Source organism: Mandrillus leucophaeus, unplaced genomic scaffold (genome assembly GCF_000951045.1).
Source record: "Mandrillus leucophaeus isolate KB7577 unplaced genomic scaffold, Mleu.le_1.0 Scaffold670, whole genome shotgun sequence".
Taxonomy (NCBI): domain Eukaryota; kingdom Metazoa; phylum Chordata; class Mammalia; order Primates; family Cercopithecidae; genus Mandrillus; species Mandrillus leucophaeus.
The window spans coordinates 318,912-346,174 of NW_012107253.1; the positions used below are offsets into that span (position 1 = coordinate 318,912).

Below are 27,263 nucleotides of genomic sequence, written 5' to 3' on the forward strand. Positions count from 1 at the left end.
CAAAACAAGGACACAGGGCTCCAGGGCACAGATCTCACTTGGGTTCACTCAAGCGCAGAAAGCTCTCCTTTCTCTGAATGGATGGCTTCTACTGCTTGGGCTTTCTCCCCATCTCTGGCACAGCAAAACCAGGGGAGTGGTGGAGGTGTGTGACACCTGCAGCTCACTGCACCTGAGCGGGGCCACAGGACCCAACTGGCCCATCCCAGCCAGGATCCCACCTTCACTTCCAGCTGGCACTGCCTGCCTTGGCATTCCCAGCCCAGCAGTTCACCTTCCAAGAACATGCTGGCTCCAAGCCATTCATCCCAGGAAGCAAGATGGAATAGCCCCTCTCTCCCCTCCAAAACTTCAGTCCTGGTGTGCTCTTGGTCTCCCTTATTTCCCTCCACATCTTTCTCACTCTGCCCTCCTCTCCAAGTCCTCAACAAGGTTGGAGATGCTTGGGTTCAGGGATGAGGCTTTGCTTCTCTTTGTTGAGTATCAAAGGAGGCAAAAGGCTGGCCAAGGAATGGTGGTGAGCGGCACACTTGTGTGCATTGGCACACATGCCGGTTTATGCACATATGTGATGACTGCCTGCCCAGCAGGCCGGCTGGGCAGCTGGATGGGTGCCACGGGAGGTCCTGGCAGTGCCAGACTGGCTTGCTGGGCAGTAGGCCTAGTGCTTGCAGGTGTACACAAGCTCCTCCTGCACACATTGCTGGCACTCCACGTAGCAGCACCACTGCACCTGGCAGTGGCAGGAGAAGGCCACCAGGCGGCTCTGGGTGTCATAGCCCCGCCCGCAGCACAGGCTGCTGCAGCTGGCCTCCCGGGAGCACACCCTACCTGCCGTGCCAGGCGAGTACTTGCTGGGCCGGCAGAAGCTGGGCGAGTCCTCCATGTAGACCAGGTCCCCAGACCTTGGGGCCAGGCCTTTGGTGGGGCTGCCCTGCCTGGAAGGGGTCCACAGCTCTAGGCGGCCCAAGGCCTCATTGGTGGCACTGGACACCTTGACAGCCGAGTCATAGCGCAGTTTCAGCACCTGGCCCGTCTCACGGAACGGGGAGAGCTGCTTCCAGCAGGTGCGCACGGCACAGGAGCCTGACACGCCATGGCACTTACACGTCGTCCTGAGGCCACTCTTCACAGCCTGTGGGGGGAGGGAGAACAGAGGTGTGGTCAGAGGCCTGGGCCCAGCAGCCAGAGCCTGCCCCTAGAGCACCAACCCCAGCAAGGCAGCGGCAGGAGAATGGGAAAGAGACAGAGGAAGGTTCCCATGAGGGGGAAAGAGAGAACCCAAACTAGCCATGAGGCACCTTCGTGCAAACTATTAATAGTAAAAGACTCCCTTCCCCTTGGCAGAGACAGCCCTGTGCTGTGCCAATGTGCATGCCTTGGTGACAACAGAGTGGGCCAGGTCTCAGTCCCAGCTCCTCCCCTTGGCCTGGAGTTCTTGTGGAATAGACCATTTATGCAACTGAACACAGCAGCCCCGGTTCACACCAACTGAGTGACTGAACACAGCGGCCCCGGTTCACACCAACTCAGTGATTGAACACAGCAGTCCCAGTTCACACCAACTCAGTGATTGAACACAGTGGCCTAGGTTCACACCAACTCAGTGACTGAACACAACAGTGCCAGTTCACACCAACTCAGTGCTTGAACACAGTGGCCCCAGTTCACACCAACTCAGTAATTAAACATAGTGGTCCTGGTTCACACCAACTCAGTGACTGAACACAGTGGCCCCGGTTCACACCAACTCAGTGATTGAACACAGTGGCCCCAGTTCACACCAACTCAGTGACTGAACACAGTGGCCCTGGTTCACACCAACTCAGTGATTGAACACAGCAGCCCTGGTTCACACCAACTCAGTGATTGAACACAGCAGTCCTGGTTCACAACTCAGTGATGACAACTCAGAACTTAATCTCGTAAACAGCTAAAGCACTGGCGTCTCCCAGCCTCCTCCCCTCAATAGACCAAGATACTTTTCACCCTCCAGGCCTCCCACTACTGTGTACCTCAGCCCCTTCCCTTCTCTGGGCCACTTCTATCTTCCCACCCATAAAATGGAGGAGGAGCGAGGTTGCTCTAGATGGAGGTTATCAAACAATGTTGGCTTCTAGGACCTCCAGGAAGGCCCGGTCCTTAGAATGGAGACCCCTCTCCAAACATCTCCCTGCTTCACCAAGACCTAGTCCTAAGCCTGGCTCCCACTGCTGACCACTGCTCCCACCGATGACACTCATGACCCTTCCCTATTTCCGCTGTGTTCCTGGCACTCAGTCATGGCCCAGAGTAGATGCCAAGGGAATGTTGGTTGAAGACGTGAAGTTCATCCTGCCTTCATGAAGTTCATGGCTCTTCATCTGTTTTGGGGGGTGGGGTGCTGGCCTTCTTCAAGCCTTGCTCCCTGGCTCTGCACCCTGGTGGGAAGGCACTGTGGGCAGCCAGGGACATGCTCACCTTGATGCCCACGTGGGTGTTGTGGGCGTCTGCCCGTGCCCGCAGGTCCTTGTTTCCTCTCTTGGACCCCAGGAAGTTGCTCAGAAACTTGGTGCTGTACTTGAGGTTGTCACCACACACGCCCCACTGCCAGGCCTGCCGGCTCTCCAGCCCCGGAGAGTCATCACAGGTGCAGCGCTCCATGCGCCCAGCGCTGCAGGCCCGGGCCAGGGTGTGGGTTAGGGCGGCAGAGGACACCGCATACAGGAAAGCTGTCTCTTTGAAGCCTGGATCGGGCACCCAGGGGTATAGGGAGGGAGGAAAGGGGGAAGAGAGGGAAGGAGAAAGCTTAGAGGCTGCCTGCCGCCCTCTGAGGGCAGGAGGTGGTGGTGGCAGTGCCATGATGGGCAGGACAAGGGAATGTGGCTTGAGGACACAGCTCCGGGTGGGTCTCCCTGTCAACTGCCCCTTAAATTCTGACTGCAAGTTGCCATTTAAATGGAACTTCCAGGCTGGGCGCAGTGGCTCGTGCCTCTAATCCCAGCACTTTAGGAGGCCAAGGCGGGCAGATCATTTGAGGTCAGGAGTTCAAGACCAGTCTGGCCAATATGGTGAAACCCTGTCTCCACTAAAAATACAAAAATCAGCTGGGCATGGTGGCACATGCCTATACTCCCAGCTACTCAGGAGGCTGACGCAGGAGAATCACTGGAACCTGGAAGGTGGAGGCTGCAGTGAGCTGAGATTGTGCCATTGCACTCCAGCCTGGGTGACAGAGGGAGACCTTATGTCAAAAAAAATTTAAAAATTTATAAATAAATAAATAAATGGAACTTACAAATTCACTATGGAGTATGTGCCCAGATTTCCAGAGGGCAGCAGGCCAGGGGCTACGGCCTCCACCTCTCAGAACACTGAGATGCAAAGAGAAGCTACTCAGAAAACTGGTGCAGGCACAGTTGGGGCTAAACTTGCCATTTTGACTCTGAGTCAGCGTGTGACCATTTGGACCAGTCTATGTCTGAGGCCCCTGAGATAAGCCCCGGGGGCTTCCTGTGAGGCATGATGGTTCTCAAATGTCATTCTCTGCTACCCACTGTGGAATAGACCCAATGACAGAGTGACCTTGAGTCTCCTGGCTGACTTGCCCCAGACTGACCATCCCACCCACTCCGGGACCACTGCTCTCCTCTCTGCTGGGTGTGGCCCAAAGCTGGCCTCTCACCGGCTCACTACTTCCTACCTGCCCTCCAGTGCATCTGGGTGCTGGTGACATCCCACAAGAGACACAGAGAGAGGCTATTAGCTTGGCTGCAGACCGTGGAGAGCAGCTGGCCTAGGAGGGGCATGGCTGCCCTGTACAGCATCACTGCTTTTTTTTTTTTTTTTTTTTTTTGAGACAGAGTCTCGTTCTGTCTCCCAGGCTGGAGTACAGTGGTGCGATCTTGGCTCACTGCAACCTCCACCTCCCAGGTCAAGCAATTCTCCTGCCTCAGCCTCCCGAGTAGCTGGGATTACAGGCACCTGCCACCATGCCGGCTAATTTTTGTATTTTGGTACAGATGGGGTTTCACCATTTTGACCAGGCTGGTTACAAACTCCTGACCCTGGCCTCCCAAAGTGCTGGGATTACAGGTGTGAGTCACGGCAACCAGCCAACTGCAGTTTTTAAATGTTTGTATTTTTAGTAGAGACGGGGTTTCACCATATTGGCCAGACTGGTCTTGAACTCCTGACCTCAAGTGATCCACCCGCCTCAGCCTCCCAAAGTGCTGGGATTAGAGGCACAAGCCACTGTACCCAGCCTGGAAGTGCCATTTAAAATGGCAACTTGCAGTCAGAGTTTAAGGGGCAATTGACAGGGAGACCCACCCAGAGCTGTGTCCTCAAGCCACATTCCCTCGTCCTTCCCCTTCAAAAGTCCTTTCCCCTTGGCGAGGGAGTCACATGGTGATCTGTGTTCTCCCTTCCAGACTGCATGGTTCCCGAGGGCAGCTGGGGTCTTGTTCAGAATCTGGCACAGTGCCTGGCTCACTATAAGCCTCCACAGATGCTTAGTGGGTGGGTGGAGGTGGGAGGGAGGTAGAATGGGAGTGGAAGGGAAGGAGGGACTGATGGATCGATGGATGTGATGAACAAAGGGACAGATAAAGGAGTGAACAAATGCATGGCCTGGCTCGTGTCATCGGGCCTGGAACCAGCTGCCGCCCATCCTCACGTCTTCATGTGCCTTGTTTTGTGTCTGTGTGTGTGTGTGTGTGTGTGTGTGTGTGGCAGAGGGAGACAACTGGGGGACCCCCATCTCATCTGTGGGCTCCTCCAGGAATAGGCTTGTGTCTCCTTCTCTCTTGGATCTTCCTTGCTCCTCTGCTGCCCCAAACCTGAGGCTGGGCCACACCTGGCCTTCAACTGTCCCTCATTAACTCCCAGAACTCTTCTCATTTGGGACTGTGCTAGGGCAGGAAGGGCAGTGTGGCCTGGACACAGGAGCCAGGAAAAAGGAAAGGGCAACCTCTCCCAGCCTCCTCCTCCCTGAAGCCTTCTTCCCCCAGCCCTCCTCCTCCCCTGGCCCTCCTCCCCACCTCTCTTGAGCAGGCCCGTCCTGCCCTCCAGGCTACAGTTCCAGCGCTCATGCCGGAACTGGAACTGGCACTCAAGCAGGCCGAGGTGCGCAGCGTCCCGCAGGGTCTCAGCCAGGCCAGGCTCCCTCCGGCAGAGCTGCTTCTGCCGCCGGGACAGCTTCAGCAGGTCGCACTGCTTCAGGTGGGCCCCGCCCTGTGCTGGGGCCGCTGCAGTGCCCAGTCCTGGGAAGGGCGTCAGGACCTCCCGCCCGGTCAGGCTAGAGAGAGTGAGAGGAGGGAGACGGGTGAGCCTTGGGGATGGTGGTGACGGGCAAGTGAAGGGAAGGGGCCTCTTCAGGGGCTTCATTTACTGCCCTTCTGGGTGGCAGGTTGACCCCCTGGAGGTCCCGTCCCCATTTTACAGGAAACCAAGGTTCACGTAACAAGGGTTGCTGCAGGACTTTAATCCTGTTTTCCAGATTCCAGTCTCTGCTCTTCTTATCCACCCTATTTCCCAAACTGGCCCAGTTAGAAAAATCATCTGGGGTGCTTATTAAAAATATGCTTTCCCAGGATCCATGCTGGGCAATTCTGGGTCTGTTGGTTTGGAATTGGGCCTGGGAATCTGTATATTTACCACAGTCCCTGGGCAGCTTTTGTGATCTGGGAAGTCTGGGAAATGATGCACAGAGTACTGGTGACTGCCTGGCCAGGAGAGCCACATTCCTAAGAGGGGGCAGGCAGAGGGGATGTGGACATCGAGCGGACACCCAGCCAAGGTCCCCTGACATCCCTCTCTCCCTTACATTATGCTGCTGCCCAAGTAATGTCATACCAATCTAACATGTTTCCGTAATTCCCAGATAGATCTTCAACCATCCGACCACTCGGTGCCTGGAACAAATAGATGCCTGGAGAGACAAGGGGATGGAAGGAAAGAGAAGGGAAGGAAGGAAGGAAGGACTGATGGATGGCTAGATGAAGGTGAAGGAGCTGAATTCCCATCAGGCCATCAATCCCAGACTTCTTGTTCTCTTGGATTGAAAGTTCATCAATTCTAGAGCCAAGCTGCCCAGTTCTAAGGCTGACATTCTGGCTATGCAATCTTGACACCTTGGTTTTTTCCCTTCTGGAAACTGGGCAGCATAATCTTCTCTACCTCCTAGGGTTGCTGGGAGGATTATATGACATGGACTAACCACAGTGCCTGGGACATGCAGGCCTACCTTCCTACTAGCTGGAGCTTCCCAAACTTCTCTCATTTTGCAAGATGCTTTCCTCTCCAGCTAAGCAGAGTCTCCCCTTTGTCCAGATGAGGAAACGAAGGATGTATGAGGAGGCAGTAACTGGCCTGGTCATACAACAGATCAGGAGCAGGGTGGGAATTCGAATTAGAGTTCGCCTTCCCTCTTCCCAGAAGCTCTCTATGAGATGGCTCTGCTGGTTCAAAATGTTTGCTGTCCTATACCCTGGCGCCCCCAGTGTGGGTGGAATATACATCATTCCAGGACCCAGCCCAAAAGAAGTAACCCCGTTCTGGGACATCCTGGCCTCATAGCCAGGGTAAAAGATCAAAGGTGGGCTGGGTACAGTGGCTCGCGTCTGTAATCCCACACTTTGGGAGGCCGAGCAGGTGGATTGCTTGAGTCTAGGAGTTTGAGAGCAGCCTGGGTGACAGCAAAACCCTGTCTCTACTAAAAATAGAAAAATAAGGTGGGCATGGTGGCACAGGCCTGTAGTCTCAGCTACTTGGGAGGCTGAGGTGGAAGGATAGCTTGATCCTGGGAGGTGGAGGCTGCAGTGAGCTGAGATCGCATCACTGCACTCCAGCCTGGGCAACAGAGCAAGACCCTATCTCAAAAAAGACCAAAAAAAAAAAAAAAAAAGCAAAGGTGGAAGCAGGCAATGGCTCTTAGAGCTCCTGCTTGGATGTGGCACTTGCCACTGTTGCTTATGTGCCACTGGCCAAGGTAAGTCCTGTGGTCAAGCCAGGAGTGGTCAGAGAAGCCCACGTTCCTCTGAGCCAAGGGCACAGCTCTCCTGTTTGGAGCCACCTGCCTTAATCAGGACGTCTGACTGGATGCCACACCCTCTCTGTATGCCCCAGGAGTTGGAAGCCTCACTGGAGGGTATGTGGCCTGGCCAGGCCCCAGGTGCCCTCAGAAATCACCCGTAGATTCCACACCCATCAGGTGCAGTCAGCCCACCATGGAGCATATCTCCGAAACCTCCGAGCAGAGACAGATGCTATCGGGCTCCCCCTGGCCAGCCTGGCCCTGGGCTCCTCTCCCAGACAGGGTGAGGGCAGGGACCCGTTAATCATTAATCTGGGGGCAAATGGGTAATTTTCCAGTCCACCAGGTCTACACCCAAACCCCTCCCTGCAGCCTGGCAGGAAACCCTCAGAGTTTGACCCTTGGCAGGTCCAGAGCAGAACTAGATGTCAACTCCAGCTGAGGCCACGCCTTGACTGGCTTCCAGTGTGGAGGGCAGCTTGGGGGCTGCAGCTACCTTGCCCTCAAATATCCTCCTCCTCACACTGAGGGCTGGTGTGAGCGGCGACTTTTGCTCACACAATTCCTGTGTTTCAGAAACTGGACCTCTCTGGTAGCAGCTGATTGACAGAGGGGAGAGCGAGCAGGGAGTAATGGAAATTTTGGCCAATGAAGCTGCATATCCTTCAAGACCTGCCTCATATGCCATTTTAAGAATAATAGCCAGTCGGGCGCGGTGGCTCAAGCCTGTAATCCCAGCACTTTGGGAGGCCGAGGCGGGCGGATCATAAGGTCAGGAGATCGAGACCATCCTGGCTAACACGGTGAAACCCCGTCTCTACTAAAAAATACAAAAAACTAGCCGGGCGAGGTGGCGGGCACCTGTAGTCCCAGTTACTCGGGAGGCTGAGGCAGGAGAATGGCATAAACCCGGGAGGCGGAGCTTGCAGTGAGCTGAGATCCGGCCACTGCACTCCAGCCTGGGCGACAGAGCGAGACTCCGTCTAAAAAAAAAAAAAAAAGAAGAAGAATAGCTATGATTATTACATCATTATAGCTACATTATATGTCATATGATATGACATGATATATAACATATGATTACTATTTTTTGAGACAGTCTTGCTGTGTGGTCCAGACTGGAGTGCAGTGGCATGATCTCAGCTCACTGTAACCTCTACTTCCTGGGTTCAAGCAATTCTCCTTCCTCAGCCTCCCAAGTAGCTGGGACTACAGGTGTGCGCCACCATGCCAGGCTAATTTTCATATTTTTAGTAGAGACGGGGTTTCACCATGTTAGCCAGGCTGGTTTTGAACTCCTGACTTCAAGTGACCCACCCGCCTCAGCCTCCCAGAGTGCTGGAATTACAGGCGTGAGCCACTGCACCCTGCCCAAGCTATGTTCTTGTCTGGGACTCCCCTAAAGTGTGGGGTGAAGGCTCAGAGTTGGTTTGTCTAACTAAAGGCATCATCCTTGATTCTGACCTCTGACATCTGAAGAGTGCCAGAATTCCCTAGGCTGCACTTGGGAGCCAGACCCAGCAAACCCCTCCACTCATTCAACAGGCATCTGGTTTTTGTTGGTTGGTTTGTTTGTTTTTGTTTTTGGTGTTTCTGGCATGGAGTGGGTGGAGGCCAGGGATGCTGCCCAGCACCCTGCAGTGCCCAGAACGGCCTCACCCCACCACGATGTCCACAATGCCCAGGGGAAGAGACCCTGGAGGGGGCAGTGGGTCTCAAACAGTGCCCAGCTCTGCATGGCCAGCGTTGTTGGGAGCTCGGTGGAATGCAAATCCCCAGGCCCCACCCCAGAGGCATCTGTTTTTTAAATTTCATCTAATGGACCCTGAGATTGATGGCTCAGAGAGTCCAGTATCAAGTCGGTTAATTTTATTAGTGGTAATGACACTTAGTAGCGATTAATGACCAGGAAAGGCAGCCAACCGCACAGAGGCCTCAGGCCACATTGGGCCCTGGTCTGCCCAGGGCTGCTCTCAAAAAAGGCTCCCTGGCACGGCCTTGGGAACCCCACGGGGCCCATGAAGACAGCCCGGGAGGCCCAAAGACCCAGTTCCCCTCTGTTTGTTTTCTGTGTTGCTGTTTGAGATCATATTTCCTTTGAAGAAATAGTGCCATGGCATCACATGTAGAAAATGACCATCTATTTTCCTAAACAGTGAATTATCCTACACCTGCTCAGCCCATGGCTTCTGCTGGGAAGGTATCTTCCTAGACCCCATAATAATTCTGGCTGTGGCAGGCTCCAGCCTGCTCAGAGGTCAGCAGGCACCATGTCATCCCCTGGAAGAAGTCATACTCTTTGGCATCCCAGGCCTGCAGACACCGCTCACTGGGTCCTTCTGTGAAATCTCAATTACCCACAGTTAGCTGAGTGCTGAGGGGGTAAGATGGACAACTGGAGAAATTTGAGTGGGCTTCCTTAGTCTTATGAACCCAGAAAAAAAAGTGTTTATTTTGGTGTTTTGTTTTGTTTTGTTTTTTATGGAGTCTCAGTCTGTCACCCAGGCTGGAGTGCAGTGGCCAGATCTTGGCTCACTGCAACCTCTGCCTCCCGGGTTCAAGCGATTCTCCTGCCTCAGCCTCCCAAGTAGCTGGGATTACAGACGTGCACCACCAGGCCCAGCTAGTTTTTTTGTGTGTTTTTAGTAGAGATGGGATTTCGCCATGTTGGCTAGGTTGGTCTCAAACTTCTGACCTCATGTAATCCGCCCACCTCGGCCTCCCAAAGTGCTGGGATTACAGGCATGAGCCACCACACCCAGCCAAATACGGGGGTCTTAATGAAGATGCTGCCTTGTGGCCAGTCAGATGCTATCAGATGAAACAAGTAACCAGGGTTCTGAACTAAAGGGCAGAGGAACGGTTATTTGCCAACCTGCTAATTGCTCTTCTGGGCTGGGGGCTACTGCCTGGCTCAGCTGCTCCTGAGCCTCCTGGGGCTACCACTCTTATCAGGCTGCACCTGCTCTGGCCCAGCTACCTCCACTATTCCTGTCTGTCTCAGGCTCCCCCAGGCTGACTTCCAGCCTCTCTTTTCCTATTAAGAAAGCTATGACCCCAAGTGAACAGCGGCCCCCTCCCCTCGCTGCCCCCAGTCTGTGTCCCTCTGCTCTCTGCACCCTCACCCCATGGTCCTTGGTGGTCAGGTTGATCATAAGACCAGAGCCCCCACCTCCACACATACAATGACCTCTGGCTTGGACCCCAGGGTACCCCCAACCACTTGACAGACCAGCCTGTCTTTCTCTAGAGTGGGAGAAGTCAAGGGTGCCCCTCAGGGCTTCATCTCACACACACTCCCACCCTCAGATCTCTTCCAACCCTCCTGAAACCTCCTGCCGCACCTCCTTTCACACTCTCCAGCACACACCCCACCCACAATTGTGGCTAAAGCTGCCCTACTGGGGTGACCTTGAAGGAAGCAGAAGATGGCTCTCCCAGGTTTTGGTGAAAGCCTCCCAGGAGACTGCTCTGTCCAACATCAGCAGGACCCCAGGGACCTCACCCTTCAATAATCACCCACCCCCAGCCTGGAGAGTGGGGCCCAAGGATCTCGTGCCTCAAGGCAGTTCTAGCCTGGGTAGTCTGGTGCCAGGTCCAACTCACTTAGAGGTGACCTCAGGGTTGCCCCCTCACCAACTGAGCTCATTCCGTCAAAAAAATACATCTTAACTCATGGGAGGGCATGGCTGGAGCCAGACTGCCTGGGTTCAAATCCCACCTCTACCTCTTCCTAGTTGTGCTACCTTGGGCAAGGTGCTTTACCTCTCTGTGCTCTAAGAGCAGTGCCTGGCATACAGTAAGCTCCAGATAAGTATTTGTCATTATTGAGCACCTGCCATGTGCCAGGTACAACTGGGACACAGTCCTGCCCTCAAGAAGATCACCGTCTGGCGGGAAGTTTGTTGGATTCAGGAGTCCTCCAAAGTCTCTCAAGGCCCCAAGAAGGGGAAGGAAGAGAAAGCTTTGAACTGGCCTGGCTCCTTGCGGAAACACCAGTAGCTGCTCAGGGACCCAGATCAGAACTCCTGGCACCATGCGGGTGAGAACTTGATCCTGACCTGTCCCATCCTGCCTGTAAGAGGCCTGGGGGTGAGGACGAGGCACGGGGAAGCTCTCAGGGGGCACTCCAGGCTGTGTGGAGAAGACCCGGTGGGTGGAGAGCTTGGCTTATCACCTGCGAGTGCTCCAGGCCCTGTTCTTCCACCTACTCCCATCCTAGTTTCTGCTTGAGAGGGTCTGATGCCTTTGGCAGAGGCTATCCCCAGGATGTGGTGGGTGGGTGGCACAGGACAAGGCAGGTGGTTTCCAGGGCACCGGGTAATGCCAGTGTGTTTGGACTCTTAGCTGGAGGGTCCAGGAGTGGTGCATTACACCAGGGCCATGTCAACTGCAGGCAGCTGCCTGGGAACCAGGAAAACCTGTGCTGCCCGGGGTGCTGGCCTCCACCCTGAAAAACCCCATCAGATGCTCCTGATAACAGGCTTCCGCTGCAGGGCCATTTGCATGGTGAGTGCGCCCTTTGTGCTTTCATCTCAGACGTCTCAATCTACGTCTCCTGGCCCTCACTGATCCCCCTACACACACAAATACACACACACACTCACACTTGCTCTCACACACATTCACACTCATACACACACACCCCTACACTCACACATACACTCTCTCACACACACTCACACATACACACACACATTCTCACACACATACACAGTCACTCTCACACACACACACACACACACACACACACACACACCCCTAGCCCCTCCCCTGCTCTCCACTCCTGACCTCTTCCCAGCAGCGAAGAGTTCAGTGAGGGCAGTGCCTGGCCCAGTAAGAGAGGGCACCATGGCCCTGGGCAGCCCTTCTGTGAGGGTGGCTGCTCAACACCAACTCCAGGCTTCTCTCCCCTCCTGCTTTTACACTGGGAGGCCCCAGATTTCCCCTACTATGAGCACACCCTCTCCTCCACCTTCCGGACGCCTTTCTCTTCTACAGCGGCCAATGCCACCTTGCACCTCCTCCATGACGTCCTGGAGCCAGGCACATTCGGAAGCTACTGTTTCCTACCTTCCTACCTTTAAGCCCAACTCTCTCCACCCCCTCTTTTCACTTACTCGCTCATTCATTTATACCTCTATTAACTGCGTATCAATAAACAAAAGTACAACTATAAAGGATTTTTTGGTCGGGCGTGGTGGCACGCACCTGTAGTACCAGCACTTTGGGAAGCCAAGGCAGGTGAATCACTTGAGCCTAGGAGTTTGAAACCAGCCTGGGCAATGTAAGTGAGACCCTGTCTCTACAAAAGAAAAAATTAAAAAATTAGCTGGGCATGGTGACACGTGCCTGTGGTTCCAGCTACAGGCTAGGAGGATCGCTTGAGCCCAGGAGGTCAAGGCTGCAGTGTGCCATGATTGCACCACTGCACTCCAGCCTAGGCGACAGTGAGACCCTGTCACACACACCAAAAAGGACTTTTCTGAGCATCAGCTTTGTGCCCGGCCCACCCACAGACCTTGACACCACTTGTTCCTCCTGTCTGGCTCCCCCACCCTCACCCCTGAATCCAGCCTTCCTTCCCTCCCCAGCTCTCACCCTCCATCCCCATGAACCCACCCTGAGGACTGAATCTGGCCACACCTCCCCGCTGGAGCCCACCCCACAGCTTCGTCCCCCACCCATCCCTGACTCAGAAAGGAAAGAGCCGGGTCCAGCTGTGGGCTTTGTCTCTCCAAGCACAGCCCCACTTCCTGTCTCACAGCCACAGACTGGGCTGCCTGCAAGGGATGGCATCAGGGAGATGTGTTCAGGGGCTAAGCGGGTAGTGAGCAGCTCACACAGCGAGCATGCTTTGCATCTCAACAATCCCCAGCATTTAGAGTGTGGCGAGTTCAACATCTGTGAAGGAAATGCTTCCTCTTCTTCCTCCTGTCTCTCTCCCCCTCCACTCAGGCTCGGGCTGAAGCCAAGGAGAGGAAGTCTTTGTCCCTGGCACACACGCGTCAAGTGTCACAGTGGCTGCGGAGGGTCCCCAAAGTCATTCCTGCAAAGAAGGATCCATCACCTCTACAAGTCTGTGACTATAAACATCTCCCCCAGTTCCTATGCTGAGTCCAAACGTGCACCATTCAAATCATTATACATGAGAACTGCAGAAACCCTTTAAGGTTACCAGGCCCAGAAGTTTTGCTCTGCTGGCTCCTGGAAGGTATCCTAGAGGCTGTGTGGGGAAGCAGGAGGGCAAGGGTGTGCCAAGTGTGCAGGTCTCCGGTGCCCCACAAGTTCATGCAAGATTGGTTGTCCAAGGCGACCCACTGGCTTGGTAGCAGGGCTGGGTCTGTGGCCCAGGTCTCTTGATTGCTTCCACCAGGACTGGCAGTTTCTGCTTGCTGACCCAGCACGTCAGGGAAGCCAAATCAGCCATCACCACAGCAAACATCTAAGGTGGTGTAAACGCAAGACAGCTAGGTTTTGAGGGGAGGAAGCCTGGTCAGGACTCCTCTGACCCCCTGGGTGCCCCAAGGGTGGGCCCCCAGGAAGGGAGAGAAAGATCCTCTGTTTAAAGGCTACTTTCCCTGGTCTGAGACTCAGTCTCTTTTCAACAAAAAGTCAGGAATCAGGCTTACATGGCCTACCTATTCATACTAAAGTGTGAGGGTCTGATACAATGCCAGTGCTTGAGAACACACTTGGCTAGATAGAGGGAAGATCAAAGGAGAGGGCCTGATATGTGAAGAGAAGGAGTTGGGGGAGCTTGGTGTGGGGATGAGGAGGCAGTGGGTGGGAACTTCAGGGAAAGGCAAATCATGGCTGAAACCGCACTCCTGGTGGTAAGTTCCTACCCAACCAGGGTACTGGGTGACTCTGGCTGGGTGACTCCAACCAAGTTATTTAACCATGATGCGTTGACCAACTAACTAGTTTGGCAGGCTCTTGAATGCACCCTGGGCTCTGATCACCCTCTTCCCATGCACAGGCAGGCTCAGGCTGGGCTTGGGCCCTGAAAGGGCCAGGCATCTGGGGAATACCTTGTGCGTGACCCCTCAATGATGAGGACAGTACCATTGTTTGCACAGGCTCTAGGCAGAGATGTCCCATGCTGCAGATTCCACTTGTTCTCCTACAGGTCCCACGGATGGCCCTCCGCCCAGCTCTAGGGACAGCAGGAACCTCCCTGCCTGATCAAGGATCTACCCCCAGAGTAGTCCAGGTCACCTGCTGGAATGGATGTAGTTGTGAGCAGCTCCCTTGGGAATAGAACCATTAGGACTGTCCTAAACCCAGAGCCAGCCAGGGCTGGAGCAGGGGGCTCCTCCCCTCAGCCAGGCTAGTCTCTCCCTGTCCTCTGCCATGTCTAACTTGGTCCGACCTCCGTGCCGTAACCTCTGCCTGGGATACCTTCTCCTAATCCAAAAGCCGTCATGGATCCCCTGGAACCTTTTATAGCCTTGTCTTTTTTTAACACTTGACTCAAAAATGCAGAGAATGGGAAAGGTGATCCTGAGGTCCCCCACAGCTCTAGCATGATGTGATGTTTGTTTGCCTCCTCCAGGAAGCCCTGCTTACTTGCCAGCCCCATCCCCCTCTAACCATCCTCTTTCTTTGTCTTCTCCCACTTTCGTGTATGTAGTGCCATCAGTTCTGCATGGCTGACACTTCTTTCTTCCACTTCAAAGCTGTATCCTGTAAGGTCCTTGGTAAACGCCATGGTTTTCCATACCCTGAGATCCATTCTTTCCCAGTCCAGATGCCTGCTCCTCCCAAGCAGATGCTCCACAGACACCTGCTGGCTGCATATTATGCCCCTTAGGTGTCTAACCCCATGCAAGGAGTGCAGCTCGGGGCTCTCCCTCAGCCTCCCTGCAGTCCCACCCTGCTGGCCTCACTGTGGTCTTGCTCTCTGGCTGCAGAGGCTACCACCTAACGTTACCCCGCCACCAAACCTTCCCAAGCTCAGGCTGGGCGGGCTTTGGGAGGGCGTGGCTCTGGAGGAGGCTGACTGTGGCCACGCCCTCCCTCCCCGGTGACTGATTGCTGGCATATGCTCTCCCCATTGCCAGATCTCGGGGCCATCTGGCCCTGGTCCTCAGCCCCTGTGGGGCCCTCTGCCTTGGGGTCTGAGACCCAGGCCGGTTCCCTTTGAACTTCACTTCCTGGGGAAGAACTGTGCGTGGGTAGCCTGGTGACACCCAGCGAGGACCAGCCAAGCATCTGGCCTGAGTCTTTGTTTAAAACTCAGCTTAGGCCGGGTACACAGTGGCTTATGCTTGTAATCCCAGTACTTTGGGAGGCTGAGGGGGGCAGATCACTTGAGGTCAGGAGTTTGAGACCAGCCTGGCCAACATGGTGAAACCCCATCTCTACTAAAAACACAAAAAATTAGCCAGGTGTGGTGGCAGACGCCTGTTGTCCCAGCTACTCAGGAGGCTGAGGCAGGAGAATTGCTTGAACCTGGGAAGCAGAGGTGGTAGTGAGCCAAGATCTTGCCACTGCACTCCAGCCTGGGCGACAGAGCAAGACTCTGTCTCAAGAAAACAAAACAAAACAAAACAAACAAAAAAAACTCAGCTTGCACAACCTCTTGTGGTGACATGGGCTCAAAGTTTGCCACAGGTTCACAAACCTTTATCCACAATTCCAAATTCCAGGAAACTCAGAAAACTACAAGTTTGTTTTTTTTTTTTTTTTTGAGATGGAGTCTCGCTCTGTCGCCCAGGCTGGAGTGCAGTGGCCAGATCTCAGCTCACTGCAAGCTCCGCCTCCTGGGTTTACGCCATTCTCCTGCCTCAGCCTCCAGAGTAGCTGGGACTACAGGCGTCCGCCACCTCGCCCGGCTAGTTTTTTGGGTTTTTTTTAGTAGAGACGGGGTTTCACCGTGTTAGCCAGGATGGTCTCGATCTCCTGACCTCGTGATACACCCGTCTCGGCCTCCCAAAGTGCTGGGATTACACGAGTGAGCCACCACGCCTGGCCACAAGTTTTTTTTTTTAACAATTGTGGTGAACTCATACAGCAGCAAGCGCTGACCCAAACCGGGGAGAATATTATGGTCTTTGTTTATCCCAACCTGTAGATGTCTTCCTGCAAAAACAATGGAGTCTGATGACAGGTGCTGCCCTCGACCTCGCTAGAGGTGCTGTTAGCCACAGAATATACAATACGTCACCTTTCTATACTTTTAGTTTCTTAATTTTTATTTTTTAATTTTATTTTTTTCTGCCTCCCCTACCTCCTATATTACTTTTCTTTCTTTTTCTTTTTTTTTTTTTTTGAGACGGAGATTCACTCTTGTTGCCCAGGCTTCAGTGCAATGGCATGATCTTGGCTCCTGCAAACTCCGCCTCCCAGGTTCAACTGATTCTCCTGCCTCAGCCTCCCAAGTAGCTGGGATTACAAGTGGTTGCCACCACGCCCAGCTATTTTTGTATTTTTAGTAGAGATGGGGTTTCACCATGTTGGCCAGGCTGGTCTCAAACTACTGACCTCAGATGATCCATCTACCTCAGCCTTCCAAAGTGCTGGGATTACAGGCATGAGTCACCACACCTGGCCTGCTTTTCTAAAATTCAAAAAGCAGTGTTGAATTCTGACAGCATCTGGCCTCAAAGGGATTGTAACATCAGGAAAAACAAACCCTTTGGTCTTGCCCTAAAACCAGCCTCTTGGAAGTTTCCAGGACTGACCAGAGCTTGGGAGTTGAAGTCTTTCTGGCCCTAAGACTCTTCACCCTCCTCTTTAGCCTTCATCTCTCCACTGAGGGGCTTGGGTGTGGAAGAGCCCACCCTGTCCCCCAGCTCATGTCTGCTGCTAGGCGGTGGGCGTGGCTGATTTCTGGAGTCCGATGGGGATAAGTCTCTGCTCTCTGCTTTGTGTCCAGTTCCTATTGTGACAGAAGCCAGGCCATGGCTCCCAGCTGGCCAGGCCTAGGTGAGGTAGTATGTGCCCCAGAGAGCCCCATGGAGGCAGAAGATGAAGGAGTGAATGGGACAGGGCACAGAGGGAGATTCCAGGGGAAAGGAAGGGCCAGTGAAAAGGAGAGGGCACTGCCCACCAAGACATTCACTGCAGACCAGGGAGCAACGCTAGGGACTGTGGGACTCAGCCAACAGCGGGCCCCGAGGTCTCTACTGAAGGAAACTACAAGTGAACTGAAGACCTGAGCACCTGAAAAATTGGCTAATGAGCCAAGAGTTTGAGACACACAGGGCAAGAGATACCCAGAACATGTGCCAAGTGCAGGGCCTGGGCCACAGGGTAGGGCTTAGAGGGACAGAGCTGCCCTAAGGGGGCAGGCCTCCAATTGGGGTTCCACTGCCAGCATAAGGCAGAGATGAAGAGGTTGGCTTGGATTCTGACAGTTTCTCCCCAACACGCACACCTATAAATGAGGATAACTGACCAGGTATGATGCCTTGTGCCTGTAATCTCAGCTACTCAGAAGGCAGAGGCGGGGGGACCACTTGAGGCCAGGAGTTCAAGACCAGCCTGGGCAACATAGTGAGATCTCATCTCTTAAAAAATAATAATAATAATAATAATAATAATAATTAGCCAGGCATGGTGGCGTGCAACAGTATTCCCAGCTACTCAGGAGGCTGAGGTGGGAAGATAGCTTGAGCCCAGGAGTTCCGGGCTGCAATGAGCTATGATCATGCCATTGTACTCCAGTCTGGGTGACAGAGAAAGAACCCATCTCTCTAAAAATTTTTTTTTTAAAAAGTGAAATTTTAAAATAAATGAGAATTATATCAGCACCTACCTCCTGGGTTGCTACAATGTGAGGCTGAAGTAATACGCATAAAGTGCTGAGCACAGAAAAGGCGGGGTTTGTTCTGAATTGTACAGTGGCTGGGATACAGGCACAGAGCAGGAACAGATGTTACCGCCAAAGACTCCTCTTAACTTGGGACACTGTACAGCAGACCACTAGATTTCTTAGAATCCTTATACAGAGATAGCATTTTAATACTTACATATACATTTATTTAACCCTTCCAACAAGCCTAGGAGATCAAGATTAGCCCATTTTACAGATGAGAAAACTGGGGTCAGAATGGTTATCTGACTTGCCCTGGGTCAGTCAGTAAGCGGTAGATGGAGATTTGAACTCTGATCTGTGTGACCCCAAGCCCAGTGCTCCTTACACTATAAGAGGGCCTTGGGCCATGTCCCATCCTGCTCATGCTGATGCCAGCGTGGGAGTCACCCTCACAGCACTTGGCCCACCTCCTCTTGAGCCCAACTTCCTCCTGAGCACATAATCCCAAAGGCACCAGGCCTTTTCTTCCTTAGGAGATTCCAGCCTAGGAGTCTGCCAGCCCCGCTTCCCTCCTCTCCTCCTTCCCATTCTCAGTCACAGAAAGTCCACCATCATCCACTGAAGAGGCTAGGCTGACTCTCAGCCCAACTCTGGAGCCCAGCTCCTCAGGGGTTACAGCTCAGCCAGGGACAAGCTGGCCTAAATTCCTTCCCAAAACACAATGATTCTTATCAGCGATGTTTGGCTTTCAATCTACCACCCCCAAAGCAGTAAAATTTCTTTTACCCTTTCTTCCCTCCAACTGTGTTTTTCTCAGGCCCCAATTCAATTTCTAAAAATATGGGGGTTTAAAAAATAAAAATAATACCATCCAAATACACAGAGTGCATAGGAAGAATTTCTTTTTTAAAATTGTCAATGCCTGCACACTGAAAACTAGAAAACACTGCTGAGAGAAATTACAAAAGTTCTAAATAGAAAGATATGGCCTGTGTGCGAATCAGCAGACTCAATATTGTCAGAGCGTCAATCTTCCATAAATGGTTGTGTAGATTCAGTGCAATCCCAGTCAAAATCCCAGGAGGCTTTCATGTGGATAGTGACAAGATACTACTAAAATTTATGCCGAAACACAATGATCCTGAATAGCCAATGCAATTTTGAAAAAATAGTGCATGGTTAGAGAACTTATAGTAAGTAGTTTCAAGACTTACATAAAGCTATAGTAATCTAGGAATACAAAAGACTTATTGGGGAAAAACATTTTTTTAAGTTACAGTAATCAAGGCTGTATAGTATTAGCATAAGGATAGGCATATAGATTAATGAAACAGAATAGAGTGTCCAGAAATAGGCCCACAGATATTGAATCAATTGATGAGCAACAAAGATGACAGTGGAGAAAACATCATCATTTCAACAAATGGCACTGAAACACATGGACACTCATATGCAAAATAATAAGCTTGCCCCTTACTCCATGCTGTACACACTAGTTAACCCAAAATGAACCATAGACTCAAGCGTAAAAGCTAAAATTGGCTGGGTGCAGTGGCTCACACCTGTAATCCTAGCAATTTGGGAAGCCGAGGCAGGTGGATCACCTGAGGTCAGGAGTTCAAGACCAGCCTGGGCAACATGGTGAAATCCCATCTCTACTAAAAATACAAAATTAGCCAGGCACGGTAGCGGGCGTCTGTACTCCCAGTTACTCAGGAGGCTGAGGCAGGAGAATCACTTGAACCCAGGAGGTGGAGGTTGCAGTGAGCCAAGATCATGCCACTGCACTCCAGCCTGAGTAACAAGAGTGAAATTCTGTCTCAAAAAAAAAAAAGAAAGCTAACATTATGAAGCTTCTAGAAAACAGGGCCGGGCGCTGTGGCTCATGCCTATAATCCCAGCAGTTTGAGAGGCCAAGGCAAGAGAACTGCTTGAGCCCAGGAGTTTGAGACCCGCCTGAGCAACATAGCAAAACCCCATCTCTACAAAACATAAAAAATTAGCTGGGCATGATGGCGCATGCCTATAGCCCCAGCTACTCAGGAGGCTGAGGCAGGAGGATCACTTGAGTCCAGAAGGTCGAGGCTGTAGTGAGCTGTGATTGTGTAACACATTTAGTTTCCTTATGGGAACTATTTACACCCATCCTCCATGGCTCTGGAGGAACGGCTCTGAGGATCAGGTGAGAGAAGGGGCTGTATGAGAAAGTGATTTGTAAACTGCAATACTCGTTATTATGTTTTTATCACCATCAACAGAATTAGGCTCCAGGCTCACTCAAAAGCAACAGAAGCAACTCTAGCCTGGAGGATGGAAATTCTCAAAAAAAAAAAAAAAAAAAAAAAAAAAAAAAGGAGAGAAGGAGAAAAGAGAGTCTTGCTCTGTTGCCCAGGCTGGAGTGCAGTGGCACAATCTTTGCAACTTTTGGGCAGGCAGAGATTTCTTGAGTAGGACACCAACAAAGCACAAACCATACAAGAAAAGGCTGATACACTGGACTTCATCAAAATTAAAAACATCTGCTCTTCATAAGACACCAATAAAAAAATAAAATGGCAAGTCACAGGCAGGAATAAAATATTACCAATACTTGTGACAAAGACTTGTATCCAAAATATATAAAGAACTCTTAGGCCAAGTGGCCCACGCCTGTAATCCCAGCACTTTGGGAGGCCGAGGCGGGCGGATCACCTGAGGTCAGGAGTTCAAGACCAGTCAGGCCAACATAATGCAACCTTATCTCTACTAAAAATACAAAAATTAGCCGAGCATGGTGGCGCATGCCTGTAATCCCAGCTACTTGGGAGGCTGAGCCATGAGAATTGCTTGAACCCAGGAAGTAGAGGTTGCAGTTAGCTGAGACGGTGCCATTGCACTCCAGCCTGGGATACAAAGTGAGACTCTGTCTCAAACAACAGCAACAACAACAGCAACAAAATATATAAAGAACTCTTACGATTCAATAAGAAGACAAATAACCCAATGAAATGATATTCAAATGACCAATATACACATGGAAAAATGTCCAACATACCATTCATCAATGGGGAAACACAAATTAAAACCACAATGACATACTACTACATACTTAGGAAAATAGCCACAAGTTAAAACTGACGATAGCTGACCATAGAATATGGAGCAACTGGAACTCTCATACATTACTGTGTAAAATGGTAAAACCACTCTGAAAAATGCCAATTCTATAAGTTATGCATATATCAACCATATGACCCAACAATCCACTCCTAGACAGTTATCCTAGAGAAATGAAAACATGCACCCACAAAAAGAGGTATACATGGATGTTTATACCAGGTTTATTTGAAATAGTCCAAAACTGCAAATAACACAAATATCTTTTTTTTTTTTTTTTTTTTTTTTTGAGACAGAGTCTTGCTCTGTTGCCCAGGCTGGAGTGCAGTGGCACAATCTTGGCTCACTGCAACCTCTGCCTCCTGGGTTCAAGTGATTCTCCTGCCTCAGCCTCCTGAGTAGCTGGAATTAGAGGCATGCACCACCACCACCACCACCACACCCAACTGATTCTTGTATTTTTAGTAGAGACAGGTTTTCATCATGTTGGCCAGACTGGTCTCGAACTCCTGACCTCAGTGATCTGCCCGCCTCGGCCTCCCAAAGTGCTGAGATTGCAGGCGTCAGCCACCATGCCCGGCCAAAATAATCCCAATATCTATCAAGTGGGGAATGGATAAACAATTTGTGGTATAGACGTACGAAGGAATACTCAGCCATAAAAAGGAATCAGCTATTGCTATATTCAATGACATGGATGAATCTCAAAAGCTTTATGCTGAGCAGAATAATCCAAGCATAAGAGGCTACATACTGCATGATTTCTTGATATAAACTTCTAGAACAGGCAAAACTAACATATAGTGACTGAAAGCAGAGAATTGGAGTAGCCGTGGGCTGGTGGGAGAGGGTTGATTGCAAAGATGAACAAGGGATCCTTTGGGATGGTGGAAATGTTCCATGTAGTCATTGGAATCACCACAAATGTGTTATACAGGTGTATAATTTGTTAAAACCCAAACTATGCACTTTAAAATGCATGCATAGGCTGGCCGTGGTGGTGCACGCCCATAATTCTAGCACTTTGGGAGGCTGAGGCAGGTGGATCACCTGAGGTCAGGAGTTTGAGACCTGCTTGGCCAACATGGTGAAACTGTGTCTTCACTAAAAATACAAAAATTAGCTAGGCATGGTGGTGCACACTTGTCATCCCAGCTACTTGAGAGGCTGAGGCAGGAGAATCGCTTAAACTGGGAGGCGGAGGCTGCAGTGAGCCGAGATTGCACCACTGCATTGCATCCTGGTAAACATAGTGAGACTCCATCTCAAAAAAAAAAGAAAAGAAAAGAAAAAACATGCATTTCATTGTATATAACAACGATTGGGGGGAAAAATAAAGATTATGTTGGCCGGGTGCGGTGTCTCAAGCCTGTAATCCCAGCACTTTGGGAGGCCGAGACGGGCAGATCACGAGGTCAGGAGATCGAGATCATCCTGGCTAAAACAGTGAAACCCCGTCTCTACTAAAAAAAACCCAAAAAACTAGCCGGGCGAGGTGGCGGACACCTGTAGTCCCAGCTACTCTGGAGGCTGAGGCAGGAGAATGGCGTAAACCCGGGAGGCGGAGCTTGCAGTGAGCTGAGATCTGGCCACTGCACTCCAGCCTGGGCGACAGAGCGAGACTCTGTCTCAACTGAAAAAAAAAAAAAAAAAAAAAGATTATGTTTTGTTTCTCTAATGGAATTATAGTAATGACACTTCCACCACCTGGGATGGTGTTTAGAACCCCAGCAACCACTGAGAGTGAGCCTGGACTGAGCACTTAGCACCTATGTGCCAGGCACCCCATTCAGCCCTTTCATTCATTGTTTCAATTAAGTCTCAAGCTCGCCTCTCAGACTGGTATTCTCCTAACCCAAAACTCAGCAAGGTTAAGACATTTGTCCAAAGTCACACAGTTAGCAACAGGCAAAGCTGGGGTTCACTATCTTGTGCTTTCATAAACTTCTCTGTACTGTCCCTAGAGAGGAAAGAAACTCAACCAGTGCAAAGGTCACACACTGAAGAAACATCACCAAAGTTAACTATGATTTAAAAAGTTGCATCCACAGAAACTATTTCTAGTTACGAAGCCATTGGGATGACTTAAAGACTGGATTGGGGGCCAGGCATGGTGGCTCACACCTATAAGCCCAGCACTTTGGGAGGCCGAGGTGTGTGGATCACTTGAGCGACCAACATGGCAATCAACATGGTCTCTATTAAAAATACAAAAATTAACCAGGCATGGTGGCACGCGCCTGTAATCTCAGCTACTCGGGAAGCTGAGGCGGGAGAATCCCTTGAACTTGGGAGGTGGAGGTTGCAATGAGCCAAGATCGCGCCATTGCACTCCAGCCTGGGTGACAGAGCAAGACTCCGTCTCTAAATAAATAAATAAATAAATAGACTGGATTGGGTAACTGGGCCTGTCTTGTGCCCAGCTCATCACATAATGCAGTGCATTTTCATTTATACAACATCACAGAAGTTAACATTTGTGGAATTCCTAGGCATTCAAAGCCAAAATAAAAACTCTTCGGCAATCCTGGACTTCCAGAGCCAGGACCAGCCCTGTTAGCGTTAGGGAACCTTAGCACCTCCAGGTACTACTGATCTTGGAGATGAGTGATTTGATGAGGGACAACACAGAGAGTATCCTAGAGCCAGGACTAGCTCAGCCCCTGACCTCCGGTCCGCCTCCTGTCCCACTGCCACCATGCTGTTCTGTGAGCCAAACTGACAGCCTAGCAGGGGTCAGTGCATCCCGTCTCACTACTGAGGACAGAAAAGAATGTGTGGCCTTACCCATCTCACTACAGCCAAGAGGGTCTAAAAGAGTCAATTAAGCAGGGAAGGGAGGCTTCCCTCCACCCTCACCCTCTGTAGCCTCTCTGCAGCCACTGCTGCCCTGGAGGAATCATACTGTCTCAGCACTGGAGGCTGTTCCCTGTAGGTTGAAGGGCCCAGACTGGAAGCAGGACAAGGTTTCTATTCATCCTCCCCCACCAATTCGCTGTGTGACATTGGGTTACTCACTGAACCCTTCTGACCTTCAGATTCCTAGTGGGAACTATTTACACCCATCCGACATGGCTCTGGAGGAAGGGCTCTGAGGAACAGATGAGAGAGGTGGCTGTATGAGAAAGTGATTTGGGCTGGGCATGGTAGCTCATGCCTGTAATCCCAGCACTTTGGGAGGCCCAGGCAAGTGGATCACCTGAGGCCAGGAGTTCGAGACCAGCTTGCCCAACATGGTGAAACCCCGTCTCTGCTAAAAATACAAAAGTTAGCGGGGTGTGGTTGGGGGCACCAGTAATCCCAGCTCTCAGAAGGCTGAGGCAGGAGAACTGCTTGAGCCCAGGAGGTGGCAGTTGCAGTAAGCCGAGATCATGACACTGCACTCCAGCCTGGGTGACATACCGAGACTCCGTCTCAAGTAAAGAAAAAAAGTGATTTGGAAACTGCAATGCTAGTTATGTTGTTTTGCTTTTGTTTTGTTTTGTTTTTAATCACCATTAACAGAATTAGGCTCTAGGCTCACTCAAAAGCAGCAGAACCAACAGCTGGCTCACTGTGGTTTGGGGTTGGGGGGTTGCCTCACCTGAAAAACTGGGATAATAATACATGCTGCTTGAAGCAGTGAGTTTTGGACCAGAGATCCTTCTGGGGTCACTTCCAACTCTGAAGTCTATGATTCTATGATTTCAAAGAGCCCAAGAAGATTGGCCTCACCTGCCTTCCTGCTGTTGGCATATTCTCTTATCAGGATGCCAAAGCACTTCGTGTTATAATCAAATGCAAATGACTGCAGAGGAACAAGCACTTTGCCTCACTTTTCCACTACAGTGTAGATGACTGATACCAGATTCCTCCCAGAGAGGAAATGCAGATGGGAAGCTGGGAAACCTGGTCTGAGTCACCAGAGGGTTTCTTCACTGAGCGCTCAGGCTGAATCCTGTCTGTTCCCTGAGACCAAACACTTAACATCACGAGGCCCCAGTTTTAGCTGATTCTCTGAGCATCTGTCCTGCTCCCAAGATTGGGGTGGTGGCGGCTTTTGTGTCCTTTGTCAGCTCATTCCAGCTGGGCTCCTGACCTAGAAGAGGTGGCTCCGATACTCACTCCTCCCAGCTCTAATCCAGGCCTATTTGACCATCTCACCTGTCATTTTCAAGGCTGCTCCATCCATGTTCAGTTACCTCAAATTCTAACCTCATGCACTGCTGAGAACACCTTTCCCTTCCAAGACAGCAGCTAGGGTGGTCCTCCTGGAACCCCTCTCCTCTCATCCCACCTGACTCTTGCCCCATTTCCAACCATAAAAACCAAGTAAACAAATGAATTGTGGAAATGAGCCAATGTGTAAGAGAATATAGGTACCATTTTTCCCATCCCTTTCCATTCCAGCTCAGAAAACTGTTAGGGCCAGGACATCAAGATTCTATGCCTGGTGTCCTTAATGAAAACAAACTATCCAAGCCCGGTGGCTCATACCTGTAATCCCAGCACATTGGGAGGCTGAGTTGGGTAGATTGAGGTCAGGAGTTCGAGACAAGCCTGGCCAACATGGTGAAACCCCATCTCTACTAAAAATACAAAAAATTAGCTGGGCATGGTGGCACACACCTATAGTCCCAGCTACTCAGGAGGCTGAGGCAGAAGAATCGCTTGAACCCAGGAGATGGAGGTTGCAGTGAACCGAGATCGCATCACTGCACTCCAGCCTGGGTGACAGAGGGAGACTCTGTCTAAAAAAAAATAATAAAAAATAAATAAAATAAAATAAAATAAAAGTCACTAGCATTAGTTGAGCACTTACTGCGTGCTAGACACTGTCCTAAGTGCTTTACACATACTAGCTCAATCCTCTATAAAATAGGCAGTATAATCTTCATTTTACAGATTGAGAGACTGAGAGACAGAGAAGTTAAGTGACTTGGCCAAGAGCACACACCTAGCAAGTGGCAAGACTGACCCCAGAGTCTGTGCCCTAGTGATGACATCCTGCCTGCCGAGGCAACAACCATTCCTTCAAGCCTGAAATCTTTGGGCAACAAACATGTTGTGTACTGCTCTTGGGATGGATCGCAAAAGGATCAGTCATGTCAAGTTCAGCCTCTTCTTTGTACAAAAGTAGAAAGTGAGGCCCAAAGACTGAGTGGTCTTCCCATGTCATTAGCAAGCTGAGCCCAGAGCTAGGGTCTGGGATGATACCCTCCTCCACAGCCCAGACATGTTTTCACCAGAGGTCATGACCTGGAAATTAGCCCACAGCCCTTACTCCAACCTGTGCAGAACTTCTCAGACCTTTACACACCTCTCTCCAGCTACTTCTTCAAAGCAGCCTCTAGCAGGTCACTTGCTTGGTGTTTTCTTGCCTTTGCTGTATATACCCAGACTGCAAGCCTCCTATTGATTCGGGGTGAAGATTTTAAAAGGAGGCAAGGCTTAAAGTAACAGGCTGTACATATTGGAGTTGGCTTTGGGTGGAGGGTGGGAAGGTGCCTTCTTACCCATGATACCCGCCCCCATCCTTCACCAAATCCCTGCAATTCAGGGTCAGAGAAGAAGGGACTTGGAAACAATTGCCCTATAACTTTTGATCCAAACATTCCCCTCATAGTTCCTGTCCCTCTCTCTCCCCGGTGTCACCTACCCCACTGTCTCCCCAGGTGTCACCCCCCACTGTGATCCTCCTTTTCCAACCATGTACACACACACATACACACAAACACACACACACACACACACACACACACACACACACACTGGGCCCTCTCACTCTTTCCGGTGTTCTCCTGAGAAATCACCCCATGCCAGGTCTGAGATGTGGTCGGGTTTCCCCAGCGCACGGTTCCTTCCTGCGTCTCCAGCTGGCGCTCTCACGGTCCGAGGCTTCCCCCATTCCCCCTGCACGCGCACGATCCTCTGCCCCGAGACCGGGAACAGCCCGCCCCACCCATCCACCCAGCCCTCTCGGTCTCCGCTCCGCAGGGCGAAGGCGGAGGGTGGGGAAGGAGTCCGAGGCAAGGACGGCTCGACGGAGGCCAGGATGGCGGCAGACGGGGCACCCGCGTGAGGATCCCGAGAGGGCATCAGAGAGCTGGACTGACGCCTGAACGGGCGGGGCCAAGACAGACGGGGCAAGGGTCCCAGGCGTGCGCAGAGTCCAAGACCCGGCGGGATGAGAAGAGCGGCGGCGGAGGGGACCAGAGACTCGGACACTGAACAGGGCGATGGATTCGGAGTCGGGGAAGCAGGAGACCGAGCTCAGGGCGCGAACTCCGACTGCGAAGTGGGCTGGGTCGCGCCAGGCTAGGGTCTGAGTTCGAGACCTCGGCGGGGCCAAGGACAGCGGGAGGGAAAATTTGGCCCAGCTGTAGTGGAGGAGGAAGAGGCGGGCGG

At 51.6% G+C, this 27,263-nt stretch overlaps 1 protein-coding gene across 1 annotated transcript in view; it reads right to left on the bottom strand.

Annotated features, from left to right (window-relative positions):
* Positions 1 to 308: 308 nt before the first annotated feature.
* WNT9B (wingless-type MMTV integration site family, member 9B) overlaps positions 309 to 27,263 on the bottom strand; it is a 54,432-nt gene continuing 27,477 nt past the window's right edge. The window contains exons 2-4 of the mRNA XM_012001925.1: positions 5,022 to 5,278; positions 2,461 to 2,726; positions 309 to 1,135 (exon numbers count right to left, since the gene is read on the bottom strand). Of these exons, the coding sequence (XP_011857315.1) occupies positions 662 to 1,135; positions 2,461 to 2,726; positions 5,022 to 5,278 (997 nt within the window). The 3' untranslated portion in view covers positions 309 to 661. The remainder of the gene's footprint in view (positions 1,136 to 2,460; positions 2,727 to 5,021; positions 5,279 to 27,263) is intronic.